This window comes from Pelophylax lessonae (genome assembly GCF_965119305.1).
Source record: "Pelophylax lessonae genome assembly, chromosome: 1".
NCBI classification, from domain to species: domain Eukaryota; kingdom Metazoa; phylum Chordata; class Amphibia; order Anura; family Ranidae; genus Pelophylax; species Pelophylax lessonae.
This window is the reverse complement of record NC_138768.1, coordinates 117,461,143-117,479,584: the sequence shown is the minus strand read 5'-3', so window position 1 is coordinate 117,479,584 and position 18,442 is coordinate 117,461,143. Positions and strand designations below refer to the sequence as shown.

General features: G+C 40.4%; 1 protein-coding gene across 1 annotated transcript in view; it reads right to left on the bottom strand.

Annotated features, from left to right (window-relative positions):
• The window catches only part of CENPK (centromere protein K), a 153,125-nt gene that overhangs the window by 107,316 nt on the left and 27,367 nt on the right, over positions 1–18,442 (bottom strand). The window contains exons 4-5 of the mRNA XM_082269108.1: positions 11,094–11,150; positions 2,396–2,468 (exon numbers count right to left, since the gene is read on the bottom strand). Of these exons, the coding sequence (XP_082125234.1) occupies positions 2,396–2,468; positions 11,094–11,150 (130 nt within the window). The remainder of the gene's footprint in view (positions 1–2,395; positions 2,469–11,093; positions 11,151–18,442) is intronic.

The following is an 18,442-nucleotide window of genomic DNA, read 5'->3' as shown; positions in this document are numbered from 1 at the left end:
TTGCCAATCGGTAGGAAGGAGAGGATCTTTCCAGTGTATTAGCATACGCTTATGAGCTTGAAAAAAAGCCCTAACAATAGCCAGGTATATATTTTAATTTATATGGTTGTCCTCCAAAACAGCAAAGGAAGAGGATACTATAGAGTAGGGACAGGCAACCTTGGCACTTCAGCTATCGTGGAATTACAAATTTTATAAGGCATTGCAAGACACTTAACAGCCACAAGAAGGACTCCTATAAGCAGAGGCATGTTGGGATTTGTAGTTTCACCACAGCTGGAGTACCAAGGCTGCCTATTCCTGCTATAGATTGTTACTTGAGTGATAGCTTTGAGTGCACTTGGGCTGCTGACATCAAATCCAGGATGGCAGCGCTCAACAGCAGACTCAGCCCTTTAGGATGTCTATACAAGTGAGATAATTACAGGTAATAATTGTTTAGATGTGGCCCTTTGCTTGCCTTTATCTGGCCCTTGGGGCACTTTTCCTTCCACGGACACCAATGACGGGGCACTATTCTCCCCACTGACACCAATGATGGGGCACTATTCTCCCCACTGACACCAACAATGGGGCACTATTCTCCCCACTGACAACAATGATGGGACACTGTTCTTCCCACTGACAACAATGATGGGACACTGTTCTTCCCACTGAAAACGATGATGGGGTATTATTCTTTCCACGGACACCAATAATGGGGCACTATTCTTCCTACTGACACCAATGATGGAGCACTATTCCTCCCACTGACACCGATGATGGGGCACTGTTCTTCCCACTGACACCAAGGATGGGGCACGATTCTTCCCACCGAAAACAAGGATGGGGCACTATTCTTGCCACTGACACCAAGGATGGGGCACTATTCTTCCTACTGACACCAAGGATGGGGCACTATTCTTCCTACTGACACCAAGGATGGGGCAATATTCATCCCACTGACACCAAGGATGGGGCAATATTCATCCCACTGACACCAAGGATGGGGCAATATTCATCCCACTGACACCAAGGATGGGGCACTATTCATCCCACTGACACCAAGGATGGGGCACTATCCCTCCCACTGACACCAAGGATGGGGAACTATTCCTCCTGCTGACATTAATGATGGGGTACTATTCCTCCCACTGAAATTAATGATGGGGTACTATTCCTCCCACTGAAATTAATGATGGGGTACTATTCCTCCCACTGAAATTAATGATGGGGCACTATTCCTCCCACTGACACCAATGATTAGGTACTATATTCCTCCACCTAATACCAAATTTGCATTGTTTACTACCTCTGACACCAGGACAATTTCTACTTCCAGTGGCCACATTCCACCCCCCTCCCCCCCTAAAGTCTGAAGGACAGTAAACTGGCCAGTTGTTTAGAAAGTTTGGAGACCGCTAGTTTAATGAATGATCTTGCAATAGAATCGCTTCAAGTGGTTATGCTGACGCATATTGCGCAGGTATGAACCACCCATGTCACAATCAAGAAGCTGGACTAGAGCAATGAATTGTAGCTGCTACTGGAGCAAGTGCGTGTAGACAGAAAGTGGCAAAAAAGGCTGCAGAAGATCAGCAGACCTGAGATGCAAAAAGGATGTAAAATTAGGTAGAAACAGTATTTTATTTGAAAAAAATGTAAGTAGAGTGCTTAAGTAAATTAAGTTTCATCCAGTTAGGGTTTAGATCTACTTTAAAAAATTAGGGAGGTAAGTAGTGGGAGCAGACATTATTTTAGGCAAATATTTTATATATTTTTAGTAAGTACTGTACATCTGAGGCAGTACTGGAACATTTAGGCCCCTTTCACACTAGTGCGACTTGTCCCGCGATTTTGGACCGCAAAATCGCATGACAAGTCGTTTTCCATTATTTTCAATGAGCCCCATTCATAACAGTGCGACTTGAAGTCGCACCGACTTCAAAGTAGTCCCTGCACTACTTTGGCACGATTTTGAGGCCAAGGACATTCAAGCCCAGTCAAAAGTCACGGCAAAAGTCGCGGTAAGTCGCACAAGTGTGAAAGGGGCCTTAGTCAGAAGTAATTTTTCATGCAACTTCAATAAAAGTTGCCCTGAAGAACAAAGGCTTCAACATAAAGATACAGGAACGTCTCTATTCAAAAATTAAAGAAGTACAAGCTTGAATTTGCTTTCATAAGAGGTAGACACAGCTTATATTTCTACAGTCATTAATTCAGTCTTTCATGGCTCTTCCCACTCTAAGTATGAGGAATAAACCCATTTGTTGGATTTGTGTTGGAAGAAATGCTATGTTATTCCTTCTGTTTTATGAAGACAATACTGATTTTTGGGCTTTAGATGTGGGGCTTTTTGTTTCCTATTGCTCCAACATGGCCACATATGCTAACTACTTATCCTAGAAATACTTACTGTCTGGTGTCTTATTCTGCCACTGTTCACATTGTGCTGTTAGGGCCTTTACTTTCAGCATGAGGAGATGCAGCTAGATAAAAAATAAAGAAACAAAGTTTAATCGCAAAATTCTCCACGCTTGTTACTGCAACAGGGTGTAGCAGAAGCCAGGAATTACAGAAGTGGGAAAAAATACAGATGCTTAATGAACCGTTAAAGCAGACCTATAACTAGCTTTACAAGTCTGCATGAACACATTCCGGACATATCTCAATCTACAGCGTATACACTATAATGCTTTTATCATTAAAAAGCAGCCCTTGAGCTTCACTCAATTGACTGTGCCTAGGCCCTAGAGAATCATTTTGGACAATGATGTCATCAGTCTGCTGAAAGAAGGAGGAAGCATTTCCTCAGTCTCTACTCTCCCAGCAATCACTCGCTTAAAGTGCTACTAAACCCACAACAGTAAAATCAGTCTGTATAAGGAGTAAAGCATGCTTTTTATACTCACCGAGGATCCAAAGGGGTTATTCCTCTGTATTGTATAAAAAGGCTGTTTGATCCCGTCCCCTCTAATCCTCCCCTTCTTCCATGTCTCCTTATCATTTCCTGATAATACAGAGCTTGGGGACAAGCTGCACATGCTCAGTTTGGTGTGTATTGCTAGAGAGCTTTTTTTTTTTCTTGGGAGAGTGCATGTGATCAGCACAGGGCCAATCGGCACTTTCCAGACAGAGTCAGGGGTCATGCATCCTTATAGGACATTCATGAGGGAATGAAAACTATTCCTACAAGCTTTAACCAGGCACTGATAGAAGTCACAAGACTGCTATATACTGCTGAGAAAAGGTATTTAGCAGATTACATTTACAAAAATTATTGCTTTTCCATTTTTTGTGTACTGTGGGAGACCAGATATAATGAATGAATCAGGGTCTTGGGTTTAACAACACTTTAAGCAAACCATTTATGGATCAAAATTCGAGAGACCAACTGAGATTTGATCCATCTATGGGCAGTCTGATTGTACCCAAGTTGATCCATCAATCGACTTGAATATTACCAACCTTTCAGCTTTTGTAAGTGCGAATACTGCTAGCCTCTAGCAGTAATCATTGTGCTCTAAGGGGCAGGAAGGCTCTCCTTGCCCCCTTCCCTGCCGGCAGAACACAACTTTAGACCAACAATGTTACCTTTTGGTAGATCATAAATTGAAAGGCTGCAGCAAGGGCTGATCTGTGTGGGACAGCATATTTTGTGTGTAGGAGCGGGCGTTTAGGATAGTTTTACCCTTTTCACAGTATATACAGGGGGTACAGAAAAGAGTGAGTTTGTGTATACCTCTGCAGGTATACTACAGACAGACAATATAATTATATAAAATATTAACACTTTAGGTATATAACAAACAAATATTTAAAAAAAAAGTTTAAAACCATGTGTGCAAGTTAACCATTCAAAGTCATTGTTCATATGGCCTTGAGATTAGCTCTGAAAGGTTGACGCATTTTGCGGGACACCCTGCTTCATCAGGACCTTGGATCTTAATGTAAAAGTGCTTTGAATACACTCAAAGAAAGAGTGGTGGTATAAGGCAGCCGGGCCTGTGGGGGAAAACCAACTCCACATCCAAGAAGAAATGTATATACAGTGCTCAGCATAAATGAGTACACCCCAAAAGATTTTCAGAAACCTTTCCTTTCAGAATCAACATTTTCTATGGGACACTATACTACAAAATACTCCAACAAATGCAGGCCATTGAGAGCAACCAAGATTTATTAATTTTCACACAAAAAAGCATTTTTCCTAACAAATTATTTCAAGACCATGTTGCAAAAATGAATACACCCCAATGAAAAAGTCCTAGGCTGGCCATATATGTTCAATTTGATTGTACAATTTTCCTTTGGATTTACCAAAAAACATATAACATGGAGGTCAAAACTAAACTACTTTAAATTGTATGCAATAACGCAGGCCCTTGTGCTACACAGTTTAAGGTAAATCTAAAGAAAAATTGTACATGTATGGCCAGCCTTAGGAGCAAAGCTAAATTTTAGACAACAAAATCCTAATTAACAAGAATTCAACTACAGGTGAGTCTAATCTTTAAACAGATGTCTATAAAAGGGCGTTACTTAAAGAAAACCCCTTTCCATTTCATGCTGTCAGCAATAGCACCACATGGAAGAAAAATGTCACAAGGCCTGAAAAAGAAAATAAGTTCTTTACACGAGAAAGGTGAAGGCTACAAGAAGATCAGCAAAGCTTTACTTATCAGTCAAAATACTGTAGCAAAAGCGACATAAAAATTTAAAAAAGATGGAACTACAACCATCTCACAGAGACGTCCAGGCAGTCCACAGAAGTTACCACCTCGACAGGAGCGTCTTCTGATGAGAAGGTTTGAAAAAAAAAATCGCCATGCAAGTTCACTGCAGTTAGCTAAAGAAGTAGAAGGCCAAACTGGGATGATTGTTTCTGGTGACGCAATATGTTGTACACTGCAGTGGAATGGTATGTGTAGGTGTCGTCCACGAAAGAAGCCTCTCCTAAAGCACATGCACAAAAAAAGCCTAGAATTCAATAGGGCCCATGCTGAAAAAGAAGACTACTGGGAGTGATGAGACCAAGATAAATGTTTTTGGAACTGATGGCTTCAAAACTGTATGGCGTCACAAAGGTGAGGAATATAAAGAAAAATGCATGGTGCCTACAGTGAAACATGGTGGTGACAGTGTCTTTCTGTGGGGCTGCATGAGTGCTGCTGGTGTCGGGGAGCTGCATTTCATTGATGGTATCATGAATTCACAGATGTACTGCTCTTTATTGAAAGAGAAGGTGCTACCATCACTCCGTGCCCTTGGTCGTCGTGCACTTTTTTCAACATAACAATGATCTAAAACACAAGGCCTCTGTTGCATTTCTGAAGAAGAACAGGGTGAAAGTGATTCAGTGGCCAATAACTGTATGTCTCCTGATCTGAACCCAATCAAACACCTATGGGAAATTCTGAAGAGACAAGGTGAGCATCATTCTCCATCCAGCATCCAGGCTCTAAAAGAGGTTGTTCTTGAAGAATAGTAAAAGATAGATGTTCCAATATGTCTCCAACTTGTTCATTCCATGCCTAGAATATTTGGTGCTGCCCTTACAAATCATGGAGGTTATACAAAATACTAGATGGAGTCGTTTTTGTTGTGGGGTGTATTTACTTTTGCATCAACTAATTTGAGAAAAACTGAAGATTTTGTAATCTAAATTATATTATTTACCTTACCATCATGTAATGAGCTAATCAAATGTTCTATAGAAATTTTGGAGATTGTTCTTGTGTTCATTAAATTATTGATTAAAATCTTACTTTTCAAAAGGGGTGTACTCATTTATGCTGAGCACTGTATGTATGTATATATATATATATATATATATATATATATATATATATATATATACACACACACACACACACAGTGGGGATCCAAAGTTTGGGCACCCCAGGCAAAAATTTGTATTAATGTGCATAAAGAAGCCAAGGAAAGATGGAGAAATCTCCAAAAGGCATCAAATTACAGATTAGACATTCTTATAATATGTCAACAAAAGATCATTGACACTTTCAAAATGACAGAAAACAAAAAAATGGCATCTGCAAAAGTTTGGGCACCCTGCAGAATTTATAGCATGCACTGCCCCCTTTGCAAGGCTGAGACCTGCCAGTGTCATGGATTGTTCTCAATCATCGTCTGGGAAGACCAGGTGATGTCAATCTCAAAGGTTTTAAATGCCCAGACTCATCTGACCTTGCCCCAGCAATCAGCACCATGGGATCTTCTAAGGAGTTGTCTAGAAAACTGTAACTGAAAATAGTTGACGCTTACAAAGCTGGAGAAGGCTATAAGAAGATAGCAAAGCGTTTTCAGATGTCAATATCCTCTGTTCGGAATGTAATTAAGAAATGGCAGTCATCAGGAACAGTGGAAGTTAAAGCAAGATCTGGAAGACCAAGAAAAATATCAGAAAGAACTGCTCGCAGGATTGTGAGAAAAACTATTCAAAACCCACGTTTGACTGTACGATCCCTCCAGAAAGATCTGGCAGACACTGGAGTTGTGGTACACTATTCCACTATAAAGAGATACTTGTACAAATATGGTCTTCATGGAAGAGTCATCAGAAGAAAACCTCTTCTACGTCCTCACCACAAAAATCAGCGTTTGAACTTTGCAAATGAACATAAAGACAAGCCTGATGCATTTTGGAAACAAGTTCTGTGGACCGATGAGGTTAAAATTTAACTTGGCCGGAATGAGCAAAGGTATGTTTGGAGAAGAAGGGGCACAGAATTTAATGAAAAGAATCTCTGTCCAACTGTTAAGCATGGGGGTGGATCAACCATGCTTTGGGGTTGTATTGCAGCCAGTGGCACAGGGAACATCTCACGAGTAGAAGGAAAAATTCATTCAATAAAATTTCAGCAAATTTTGGATTGTAACTTGATGCCATCTGTGAAAAAGCTGAAGTTAAAGAGAGGATGGCTTCTACAAATGGATAATGATCCTAAACACACCTCGAAATCCATGGGGGATTACATCAAGAGGCGTAAACTGAAGGTTTTGCCATGGCCTTCACAATCTCCTGACCTCAACATAATTGAAAATCTATGGATAGACCTTAAAAGAGCAGTGCGTGACAGACAGCCCAGAAATCTCAAAGAACTGGAAGACCTTTGTAAGGAAGAATGGGCAAAGATACCTCAAACAAGAATTGAAAGACTCTTGGCTGGCTACAAAAAGCATTTACAAGCTGTGATACTTGCCAAAGGGGGCAGTACAAGATATTAACTCTGCAGGGTGTCCAAACTTTTGCAGACGCAATTTTTTTGTTTTCTGCTATTTTGAAAGTGTAAATGATGGAAATAAAATCTAACTTTTGGTGACATATTATAAGTATGTCTAATCTGTAATTTGATATATTTTGGAGATTTTTCCATCTTTCCTCGACTTCTCTATGCACATTAATACAAATTTTTACCTGGGGTGCCCAAACTTTCCATCCCCACTGCGTATATATAATAGACGATCCTAACTTCATATATTTTATATGGACTTGCAACCAAAAGGACGAAAATGAAATATGCAGTCCGTGGGCTAAAATGCTGTTCTAAAAGTCAATATGCCCCACTGGCGACCCAGCTTGTGTTCAAGACCATACTGCGCATATTCCAGATTTGTCCTTTGGTTGCAAGTCCATTTAAGATACATGAAGTTAGGATCATCTATGTTGTGTTACACACACACACACACATATATTTTTTCTTCTTCTTGGATGTGGAGCAGTTTTGAAGTTGGTTTTTCCCCATGGGCCCAGCAGCCTTATACCACCATTATTTCTTTGAGTGTATTCAAAGCACTTTTGTATTGAGATCCAAGGTCTTGATGAAGCAGGGTTTCCTGCGAAACACGTCGTCCTTTCAGAACTATTCTCAAGGCCATATGAACAATAACTTTGGATGGTAAATGGGAATAGCCCCTGCGCTATCACTGGTAGGTAGAGGGAGGATCAGAACAAATGTAAAAAGTGGGATCAGCTGCAGCTCTTATCTCAGTCTTTCATAAATAACTGAATAAATCACAATTTGTACAGTATTAAAGCCGCACTTATCCTGACATAAATAACATTCAATGGGTGTAATCGTGCGTCGATAAATTAATTCTGTGCTTCATAGAATTTAATAAATAGTAATAATAAATGCAAGGTGCTAATAGTGCCACAGAGGTGCCATAATTAAAAGCATAAACATAAGTATAAATGATCCATAAGATATATTCTGCTGTGAACTAACTATATTGAAAAGTGCTATGTGCAAATAAAGGTGCAGGAAAGAATCAATTGGTATGTAAACGGGAAAACCGTCCCAGTGTGGGGACTGCGACTTCACAAATAAATATAAAGTGACAATAGTGACACAGTGTATAGTGGCTGCATAATAATATTATACGATAATGTATAGAAATAAATAATAAAGTCATCAAAAACTGGCTAGTAAGAGTTCATTCAAAATTGCAGCATCAATCATCATAAAGTGACGGTGGCGTGGATTCAGGTGATGGGTCAGATGGGTGATTGCAAACACCAAACAGTGAGTGGTGCCAATATGCAGGACTTCTGGGTGTGCTACACCCTTACCTTACTTCTGTAAGGTTACAGCATTGAGAAGTGTGCTTTCCAACAATCCTGTGTTCATCCAAGGGGAGCTGATAGACAGGAGGGCTCACATAGGTATCCTTAAGTTTGTAGGAATGCGGCTGATAGCCGGGGTCCTTACGCCTTCCAGGGGGGAGGAGGGGTATTTCGGTATCCTGTATACTCCCAGGTGGGGGCAGACAAAGAAAGAGCTTCCTCTGGTTCAGTATTTCAATATTTTATTGACATAAAATAAACGTAGCAACTTACATTAAAACTTCCATCGGCAGGTATTAGGGGATGTCAATAGCGAGCGGTCCGTGATGCCGCACTTCCGCATTCAGCCTATGCGTCTCTATGCGTATCGTCACAGCCTCCTGAAAAAGTCACGTGGCTGTGACGATACACGTAGAGACGCATAGGCTGAATGCGGAAGTGCGGCATCACGGACCGCTCGCTATTGACATCCCCTTATACCTGCCAATGGAAGTTTTAATGTAAGTTGCTATGTTTATTTTATGTCAATAAAATATTGAAATACTGCACCAGAGGAAGCTCTATGTCTGCCCCCACCTGGGAGTATACAGGATACCGAAATACCCCTCCTCCCCCCTGGAAGGCGCAAGGACCCCGGCTATCAGCCGCATTCCTACAAGCTTAAGGATACCTATGTGAGCCCTCCTGTCTATCAGCTCCCCCTTCCCTTGGATGAACACAGGATTGTTGGAAAGCACACTTCTCAATGCTGTAAAGGGTGTAGCACACCCAGAAGTCCTGCATATTGGCTGTGTCACCACTCACTGTTTGGTGTTTGCAGTCACCCATCTGACCCCATCACCTGAATCCACGCCACTGTCACTTTATGATGATTGATGCTGCAATTTTGAATGAACTCTTACTAGCCAGTTTTTGATGACTTTATTATTTATTTCTATACATTATCGTATAATATTATTATGCAGCCACTATACACGGCGTCACTATTGTCACTTTATATTTATTTGTGAAGTCACAGTTCCCCACACTGGGACGGTTTTCCCATTTACATACCAATTGATTCTTTCCTGCACCTTTATTTGCACATAGCACTTTTCAATATATTTAGTTCTCAGCAGAATATATCTTATGGATCATTTATACTTATGTTTAAGCTTTTAATTATGGCACCACTGTGGCACTATTAGCACCTTGCATTTATTATTACTATTTATTAATTTCTATGAAGCACAGAATTAATTTATCGATGCACGATTACACCCATTGAATGTTATTTTATGTTATTTATGTCAGGATAAGCGTGGCTTTAATACTGTACAAATAACTTTGGATGGTTAACTTGGGCACATGGTTTTAAACTTGTTTTAATAAAGGTTTTTTTATACTTAAAGTGTTAATATTTTATATAATTCTATTGTCTGTCTGTACTATACCTGCAGAAGTATACACAAACTCCCACTTTTCTGTGTGGAATAGAGTGCATGCAAACCACCAAGAACAAAGACTACTGTACAGGTAACCAAGATTTATATGATTGCATTATCTCTCAGCCAGCCTCTTACTCCAGAAGTATATGCCAATTCAGATTATTTTAATGATGCCTAAACGTGGATGGTGTCCGCCTTCTGTTAAGAAACTACAATTAAGGCATTGTTGGAGGGAGTAAAAGAATATCTATAATAAATACATGAAAGTGCTTTACTTACACATACTGTATATACAATGCTTGCACATTGCATAAAAAAATAACACTGAGAATAGGGATCCACTTAATTATTAAAACAGTTATGGTTAACTAAAAATATTTTTATACGTCTGTACAGCACTCATTCTGCATAAATGCAAAAAAAAAAAACAAAAAAAAAAACATTAAAGCTAAATTCCATCAATGGAGTGTATTGCATAGTTACTGTATATTGGTCCAGCTTGGAACAATGCAAAGAATGAATATGCTATACACGTGGGATCCCTTTGTAAGCAGAGAATCAATGTAGTAATTGCTGCTACTACAGTACTGCTGTTTTCCAGGTCCTGTGCTGAGCCACTGCCCTGCTATATACTGAACAGAGGCGGTCACTTGCTTTGCATGGGCGCCATTCACAGAACAATTAGAATTAGCAAGTCGTTCTGTGAATGGCATCCTTGCCAAGCAAGCGGCCCTTGGGGTTACTATGCAGCAGGGCAGCCTCTCAGCATGGGGCTTAAAGACAGCAGAGACCATTTTAGTAATGGAGACCACTATAGTGATTCCCTGCTTCCACAGCAGACCCACAGGTACAGCAGATGCATACGTACATTGGTCCAAGCTGTACCAATCTGACTATGTTATATAATCTATACCTGGAATTCATTTTTAAAAAGGTTTAATTCCTATCATTTCCTTTACATAAAACAGAAATGATAGCCACTTCTGAATGCCAAACAGAAGGAGGGGTCATTCATAAATTCTAGAGCATTCATAACAAAACAGGAAACTGAAAATCAGGAAAAATAACAATTTGTAGAAAACTTTTGAAAGCTGTCTCACCTGCACATCAGATTCTGGTAATTTTTCTTCATCTAGAACCATCAGCTTGTTCAGGAGCTGTGTAAGAAATCACAAGAGAATGACAGAAATATTCAGCTAGGCAAAGAACTACACTTTATTACCAAAAGTATTGGGACGCCTGCCTTTACAGGCACATTAACTTTTTTGGCATCCCAGTCTTAGTCTGTAGGGTTCAATACGGAGTTGGCCCAGGTGATATACAGAGATTAAACAAATCCTTCTACATAAGTTATACCTGTTTATCTGAAGACCCTCTCCTCTACAGCCTCCTAAAGCACATCTTTTACACAGCATTTCTCAGCTCTAGAAGGCCGGGGTGGATACAAGATACAATAGTCCTGGTACATAATCAGTCCAAACATTGAAAATGTGTTACACATGTGGTATCGCCATACTCAAGAAAAGTAGTAGAATGTGTTTTGGGGTGAAATTCTAAGAATGCCTATGAATTGAGTTAAATATCTGCCAACTTTGTGAAAAAAAAAAATATATATATTATTTTTTTCTTACATTTTCCAAAAAAAATTACATTTTCAAAATAATCAATATGCCTTTTAGAAAATACTGTGGGATGTTTGCTTTCCAAAATTTTGTAATTTTCTTGGTGTTGGTGCTCCAGGGCCATTAAAAAGGTGATAGGCAGTCAAGGATATAGATAGGTAGTTTATGCCCCCTGAAGGTGCTCCTTGGATTTTTGGCCTCTCTATGTGGTTAGGCTGTGAAAAAGTCTCACACATGTGGTACTTGGAGCATATCAAAGCTTTATAAGTAAGACAAAGTATCCTATCTGTTTGTTGCAGGGAAAGTGAAATCTGAAGGTCTGGTTTACACTTAGAAAAATACAGTGGCCTAAACTCTGGCAAAAGCGCACACCATAACTCAGAAAGACTGCTGAGAGATTTTGCATCTTATGGGGTCTCGGGAGTCACATAGCCACTCAAATGGAGTAAGGGCACGTGAGAACATCGATTCTGGAGAAAGTGAGGAGAGGGAATGCATCAGTTGAGCTTTGGTCCAGAAATTGATGGTAGATAATAATGGGTGTGATACCATTTGGTCCATATTAGACCATCGGTTACCCATCATAAAGTGGTACAGTGCATCCGGAAAGTATTCACAGCGCTTCACTTTCTGCACATTTTATGTTACAGCCTTATTCGAAAATGGAATTAAATTCCTTATTTTCCTCAAAATTCTACAAACAATACCCCATAATGACAATGTGAAAGAAGTTGGCTTGAAATCTTTGCAAATTTATTAGAAAAAAAAAAAAAAAACACGAATAGAAAAAAAAAAAAAAATTACATTGAACATAGGTATTTACAGCCTTTGCCATGACACTCAAAATTTAGCTCAGGTGCATCCTGTTTGCACTGATCATCCTTGAGATGTTTTTACAACTTGATTGTAGTCCACCTGTAGTACATTCAGTTGATTTGACATGATTTGGGAAGGCACACACCTGTCTATATAAGGTCCCACAGTTACCAGTGCATGTCAGAGCACAAACCAAGCCATGAAGTCCAAGGAATTGTCTGTAGACCTCCGAGACAGGATTGTATCGAGGCACAGATCTGGGGAAGGGAACAGAAAAAATTCAGCAGCAGTCCCAATAAGCACATTGTTCTCCATTAATCATAAATGGAAGACGTTTGGAACCACCAGGACCCTTACTAGAGCAGGCCATCCAGCCAAACTGAGCAATCAGGGGAGAAGGGCCTTAGTCAGGGAGGTGACCAAGATCTCCATGGTCATTCTGAGAGAGCTCTAGCGTTTCACCGTGGAGAGAGGAGAACCTTCCAGAAGAACAACCATCTCTGCAACACTCCACCAATCAGGCCTGCATGGTAGAGTTGCCAGACGGAAGCCACTCCTTAGTAAAAAGGCACATGACAGCCCGTCTGGAGTTTGCAAAAAGACACCTGAAGGACTCTCAGACCACAAGAAACACAATTCTTTGGTTTGATAAAACAAAAATGTAACTCTTTGGCCTGAATGGCAAGCGTCATGTCTGGAGGAAATCAAGCATCGCTCATCACCTGGCCAATACCATCCCTACAGTGAAGCATTGTGATGGCAGCATCATGCTGTGGGGATGTTTTTCAGCAGCAGGAACTCGGAGACTAGTCAAGATCTAGGGAAAGCAAAAAAGGGGAGCCCCTAAAGTAAACCACTTACTAGTACCAACATCTCATAGCTAGTTAAATATAGAAATGGGGGAAAAGAAGGAGGTTGGTGACCCAACATCCTTCTCCCCAAGGGGCGGGAGTGAAACAGGACTTTTTAGGTACTTAAGATACATGAGTGTACACAGAAAGTATAAAGAATATATAAATTTTATTAAACACATAATTGAATTAAAATACAAAAAGGATACGTATCCATAAAGTGCTAATAGCAGAGAAACAGATACATATAACCAATCATGGCTACAAATCTGTAACAAACACTAGAAAATGTATACATTCAAACAACTTTGTTTTACACATATGTATGCACAATTCAAATATATTTCTTTATACCCCTGTTTAAGATCTGATATGTATCCTTCATGTATACTATTGTATTTATGCCCTTGTTCTTACACTACGGTATTATATATTTTTAGAGTGGTTATAACAACCATCCACCTGAAGAAGCAGGCTATGACCTGCGAAACATGTAGAGGACTGTTAACACTCCACTTTGGAAAGCCTTATACGGTTATGCCTTTTTGAATGTATACATTATCTAGGGTTTGTTACAGATTTTTAGCCAGGATAAGTTATATTTATTTGTTTCTCTGCTGTTAGCACTTTATGGATATGTATCCTTTTTGTATTTTAAATCAATTATGTGTTTAATAAAATGTATATATTTTTTTATAATTTTTATGTACATGTATGTATCTTAAGTACCTAAAAAGTTCAGTTTCAATCCCACCCCTTGAGGAGAAGGACATTGGGTCACCAACCTCCTGCTTCTTTCCCCCCTTTCTATATTTAAGATCTAGGGAAAGATGAATGCATTGATGTATAGAGAAGTATAACAAAGAGTAAGTAATAAATTACCCACTCACCCAACGCTAAGAAAATATATAAATGTAATAGCAGCCGCTATATTCAAAGACAATGTAAAAAAGGTGTAAAATGAGATTCTAAAATGAGAGGCCCACATACACTAGCAGCGCTCAAAAGGATAAAATACACATAAAAAGCCCTAAAAACAAATGTGTACGTTGATATAAGAACCATACAATAGCGGATTATGAATGCATAATGTCCATAGAAGTGATAACTTCACTAAAATGCTGCATAAACATAAATGTTCATAAAGTGCACTAGATCCCGGACTGAACTGCAAATAGACCGCGGTGTTATCTCTGACACTTCTGAACCACCATCACCACACCTCCAAACGTGTCCCCCTTGATAGTGAACACTCACCAGAACATGGATATGTAAAAGCCTTAATAAGGATTCTGTTCCGTGATGAAGGTGAAGTATGCGACTCTAAAAAACATCCACCGGAATCTCCAATGCTTTAATAATTGCACATGCACCTCAGTAGTGCATATAGGCAGCAATAACCATAAGACCATGTGAAGAAAAAAAGGGGAGGACTAATAGTGTAATTCCGTAAAATGTACACACTTTATTAATGTCTCCCCATTCCCCATACAATTGCACTCACAAAAGCTCAACTAGTTAATAGCATGTAGAGCAAAAACAATCTTGGACGTCTGGTGTGTATCGGTGACTCACCGCTACCAGTGACAGCCAGCGGGAACCCGAGAACCGGACACCGACTTCCGACGTGACACGTGTGACAATGTGTTTATGCAGCATTTTAGTGAAGTTATCACTTCTATGGACATTATGCATTCATAATCAGCTATTGTATGGTTCTTATATCAACATACACATTTGTTTTTAGGGCTTTTTATGTGTATTTTATCCTTTTGAGTGCTGCTAGTGTATGTGGGCCTCTCATTTTACACCTTTTTTACAATGTATAGAGACATTCTTGACGAAAACCTGCTCCAGAGCACTCTGGACCTCAGACTGGGGTGAAGGTTCACCTTTCAACAAGAAAACTACCTTAAGCACACAGAAAAGATAACAAAAGAGTGGCTAAAGGACAGCTCTGTGAATGTCCTTGAGTGGCCCAGCCAGAGCCCAGACTTGAACCTAATTGAACATCTCTGGAGAGATCTGAAAATGGCTGTGCACCAATGCTTCCCATCCAACCTGATGGAGCTTGAGAGGTCCTGCAAAACAAAAAAAGAAAATTGGGAGAAACTGCCCAAAAATAGGTTTTCCAAGCTTGTAGCATCATACTCAAAAAGACTTGAGGCTGTAATTGGTGCCAAAGGTGCTTCAACAAAGTATTGAGCAAAGGCTGTGAATACTTATGTACATGTGATTTTTTTTTTCTTTTTAATAAATTTGCAGAGATTTAAAACAAACTCCCTTCACATTGTCATTATGGGATATTGTTTGTAGAATTTTGAAGAAAATAATACATTTAATCCATTTCGAATAAGGCTGTAACATAACAGTATGTGGGAAAAGTGAAGGGCTGTGAATTCACAAAATTAGAAAAAAAGGGGTTAGGGAAAAAGCCTCATCATTGACTACTTTCTGGCAAATGGTCCATGGTGGGGGTGGGATTTAATAAATTGCAGCATTGCAGAGGAGAAGGCAACCAAAAGCCAGGTGTGTAAATCTTGTTTGATCTGTTGAAAGAGGGGAGGGAAATTGGCTGTGAAAGTGTGGACGAACATCTTTAGGGAGATTAGCGTCCAGGAATCTGATCGACGTATCTGCCCATTTAAATGGGAAGTTGGTTTTAAAGTGATATTAAAAGGTTTTTTTTTTTTTTTTTTTTAATAAATAAAAAACATGTTACATTTACCTGCTCTGTGCAATGCTTTTGCACAAAGCAACCCTGATCCTCCTCTTCTCGGATCCCCCGCCGGCGCTGCAGGCACCTCCCTCCTGCCTAGTGCCCCCATAGCAAGCAGTTTGCTAATGGGGCCAAGCCGCTTCTCAGTGTGTCTATTCACAACCAGAGCGTGGCTCATCCCGGCTCTCTCCTCATTGGCTCGCTATCATTCACAGTAGCGGGAGTTAATGGCCACTGCTGCTGTCTCAGCCAATGAGGAGGGAGAGACCCAAGGCTCTCATACACATCGCTGGATTAAGATGGGGCTTAGGTAAGTTTTAGAGGGGTGGGGGTGTTTCTGCAAACAGATATAATGCATGAAGGTCAAAAAAACCTTTAGCCTTTACAACCACTTAAAGGAGACCCACTGTAGCATCCAAAAGAGAAACATTCAAAGCCGAAAGTTTAACAGGGCACTACATTTTTCCATTTCTGCCAGTGGCTTAGTTATAAAGAAAAGAAAATTGTCGGCATAGGCCACTACTTTCAGAGAGGGAGAATTACCTAATGTGGGGTTATTTGCCTTGAACTTCCTTAAAAGAAGTTATAAATATGAAGATCAGCGGGGACAGTGGGCACTCCTGAAGTGTCTTGTTGGTTATCTGGAATGGAGAAGATAGGTGTCCATTGCCCTTTATTTGCTCCGAGGAGTGGGAATATATTGCCTTAATTCAGGACATCATTATGTCACAAAGGCCCAGGTGACCCAGCATCCCCTTGAAGTTCACTCGATCAAAAAGCCTTTTTAGCATTTGAAGATAACAAGATTAAAGGAGTAGAATTAGTGCGGAAAGCATAGATGTTAGCCAATGCTTTGGTGGTGTTATCCCTGGCCTCCTTGGTCCAGGTAAATGATGTCCGGGATATGAGGTAACAGTCTCATGGCCAAGATGTTTGTTAAGAATTTAAAGTGTTACTAAACCCAGATCCTGCATTCACTATATCTGGTCTCCTACAGTACACATAACATGGAAATGCACTAATTTTAGTAAATATAAACTGATAAATATCTTTTTTCATCAGCTGTATATAGCTGTTAGAGCAATCTTGTGACTTGTATAAGTGAGCGCTGATAGCTTGTGGGAGGACTTTTCATTTATCCCACGATTGTCATATCAGTCTTCAAGACCCTTTATTCTCTGTCTGAACATGTCTGGACAGTGCTGATTGGGCCAGTGCTGATCACATGTACCCTCCCAAGAAATAAAAACTCTTTAGCAATACACACCAAACTAAGCAGCCTGACTCTACAGACAGGATCAAACAGCCTTTTTACACAATGCAGAGTATTAACCCCTTAGAATCCACACTAAGGACTATAACAAGCATGCTTTACTGCATATACAAACTGATTTTACTGTTGTGGGTTTAGTAACACATGATCATTCACCTGGTGTGGCATTTTTATTGTTAACATAGTGTTCTATATTTCAATATGCCCCTGTCCACAGACCACGTTACCTGCCACCACACATTTGTAAGGAAGAGACCATTGTCCTTTCAGCAATGGAATAAGCTGCTTTCTCAATGCAGGTGTTTGGAAGCTGGCAGTGGGTTATAGGGGGAATGAGGATGACAGGGGGTAATGTATTATAAAGGTTGCAGTGGGGTGCCAGGTGTGATGAAGATGAGGATGACGGGGGTGGGGTATTAGTAAGGTATCAGTGGGTTGCCAGGTGTGAGGAGGATGACAGGGAGTGGGGTATTAGCAAGGTTTTAGTGGGTTGCCAGGTGTGATAAAGATGAGGAGGAGGATGACAGGGGTCGGGGTGTTCGCAAGGTTGTAGTGGGTTGCCAGGTGTAAAGAAGATGAGGAGGATGGCAGGGGTGTTAGTGAGGTATCAGTGGGTTGCCAGGTGTGATGAAGATGGGGATGACAAGGGGGTGGGGTGTTAGTAAGGTATCAGTGGGTTGCCAGGTGTGATGAAGATGAGGTTGAGGATGACAAGGGGCGGGATGTTAGCAAGATATCAGTGAGTTTCCAGGTGTGATGAAGAAGAGGATGACAGGGTGTGGGATGTTAGTAAGGCATCAGTGGGTTGCCAGGTGTGATGAAGATGAGGATGACAGGGGTGGGGTGTTAGCAAGGTTGCATTGGGGTATCAGGTGTGATGAAGATGAGGAGGATGGAAGGGAGTGGGGTGTTAGTGAGGTATCAGTGGGTTGCCAGGTGTGATGAAGATGAGGATGACAAGGGGTGGGATGTTAGCAAGGTATAAGTGGGTTGCCAGGTGTGATGAAGATGAGGTCGAGAGGGGGTGGGGTGTTAGTTGCCAGGTGGGATGAGGATGACAGGGTAGAGAGAGAGAGAAAAGGAGGAAAGGCACAGAAAGAGAGAATGAAGGATCACAAATATGAAAAAAATAAATAACACATTTTTGGCATGATATGTATTATTTATG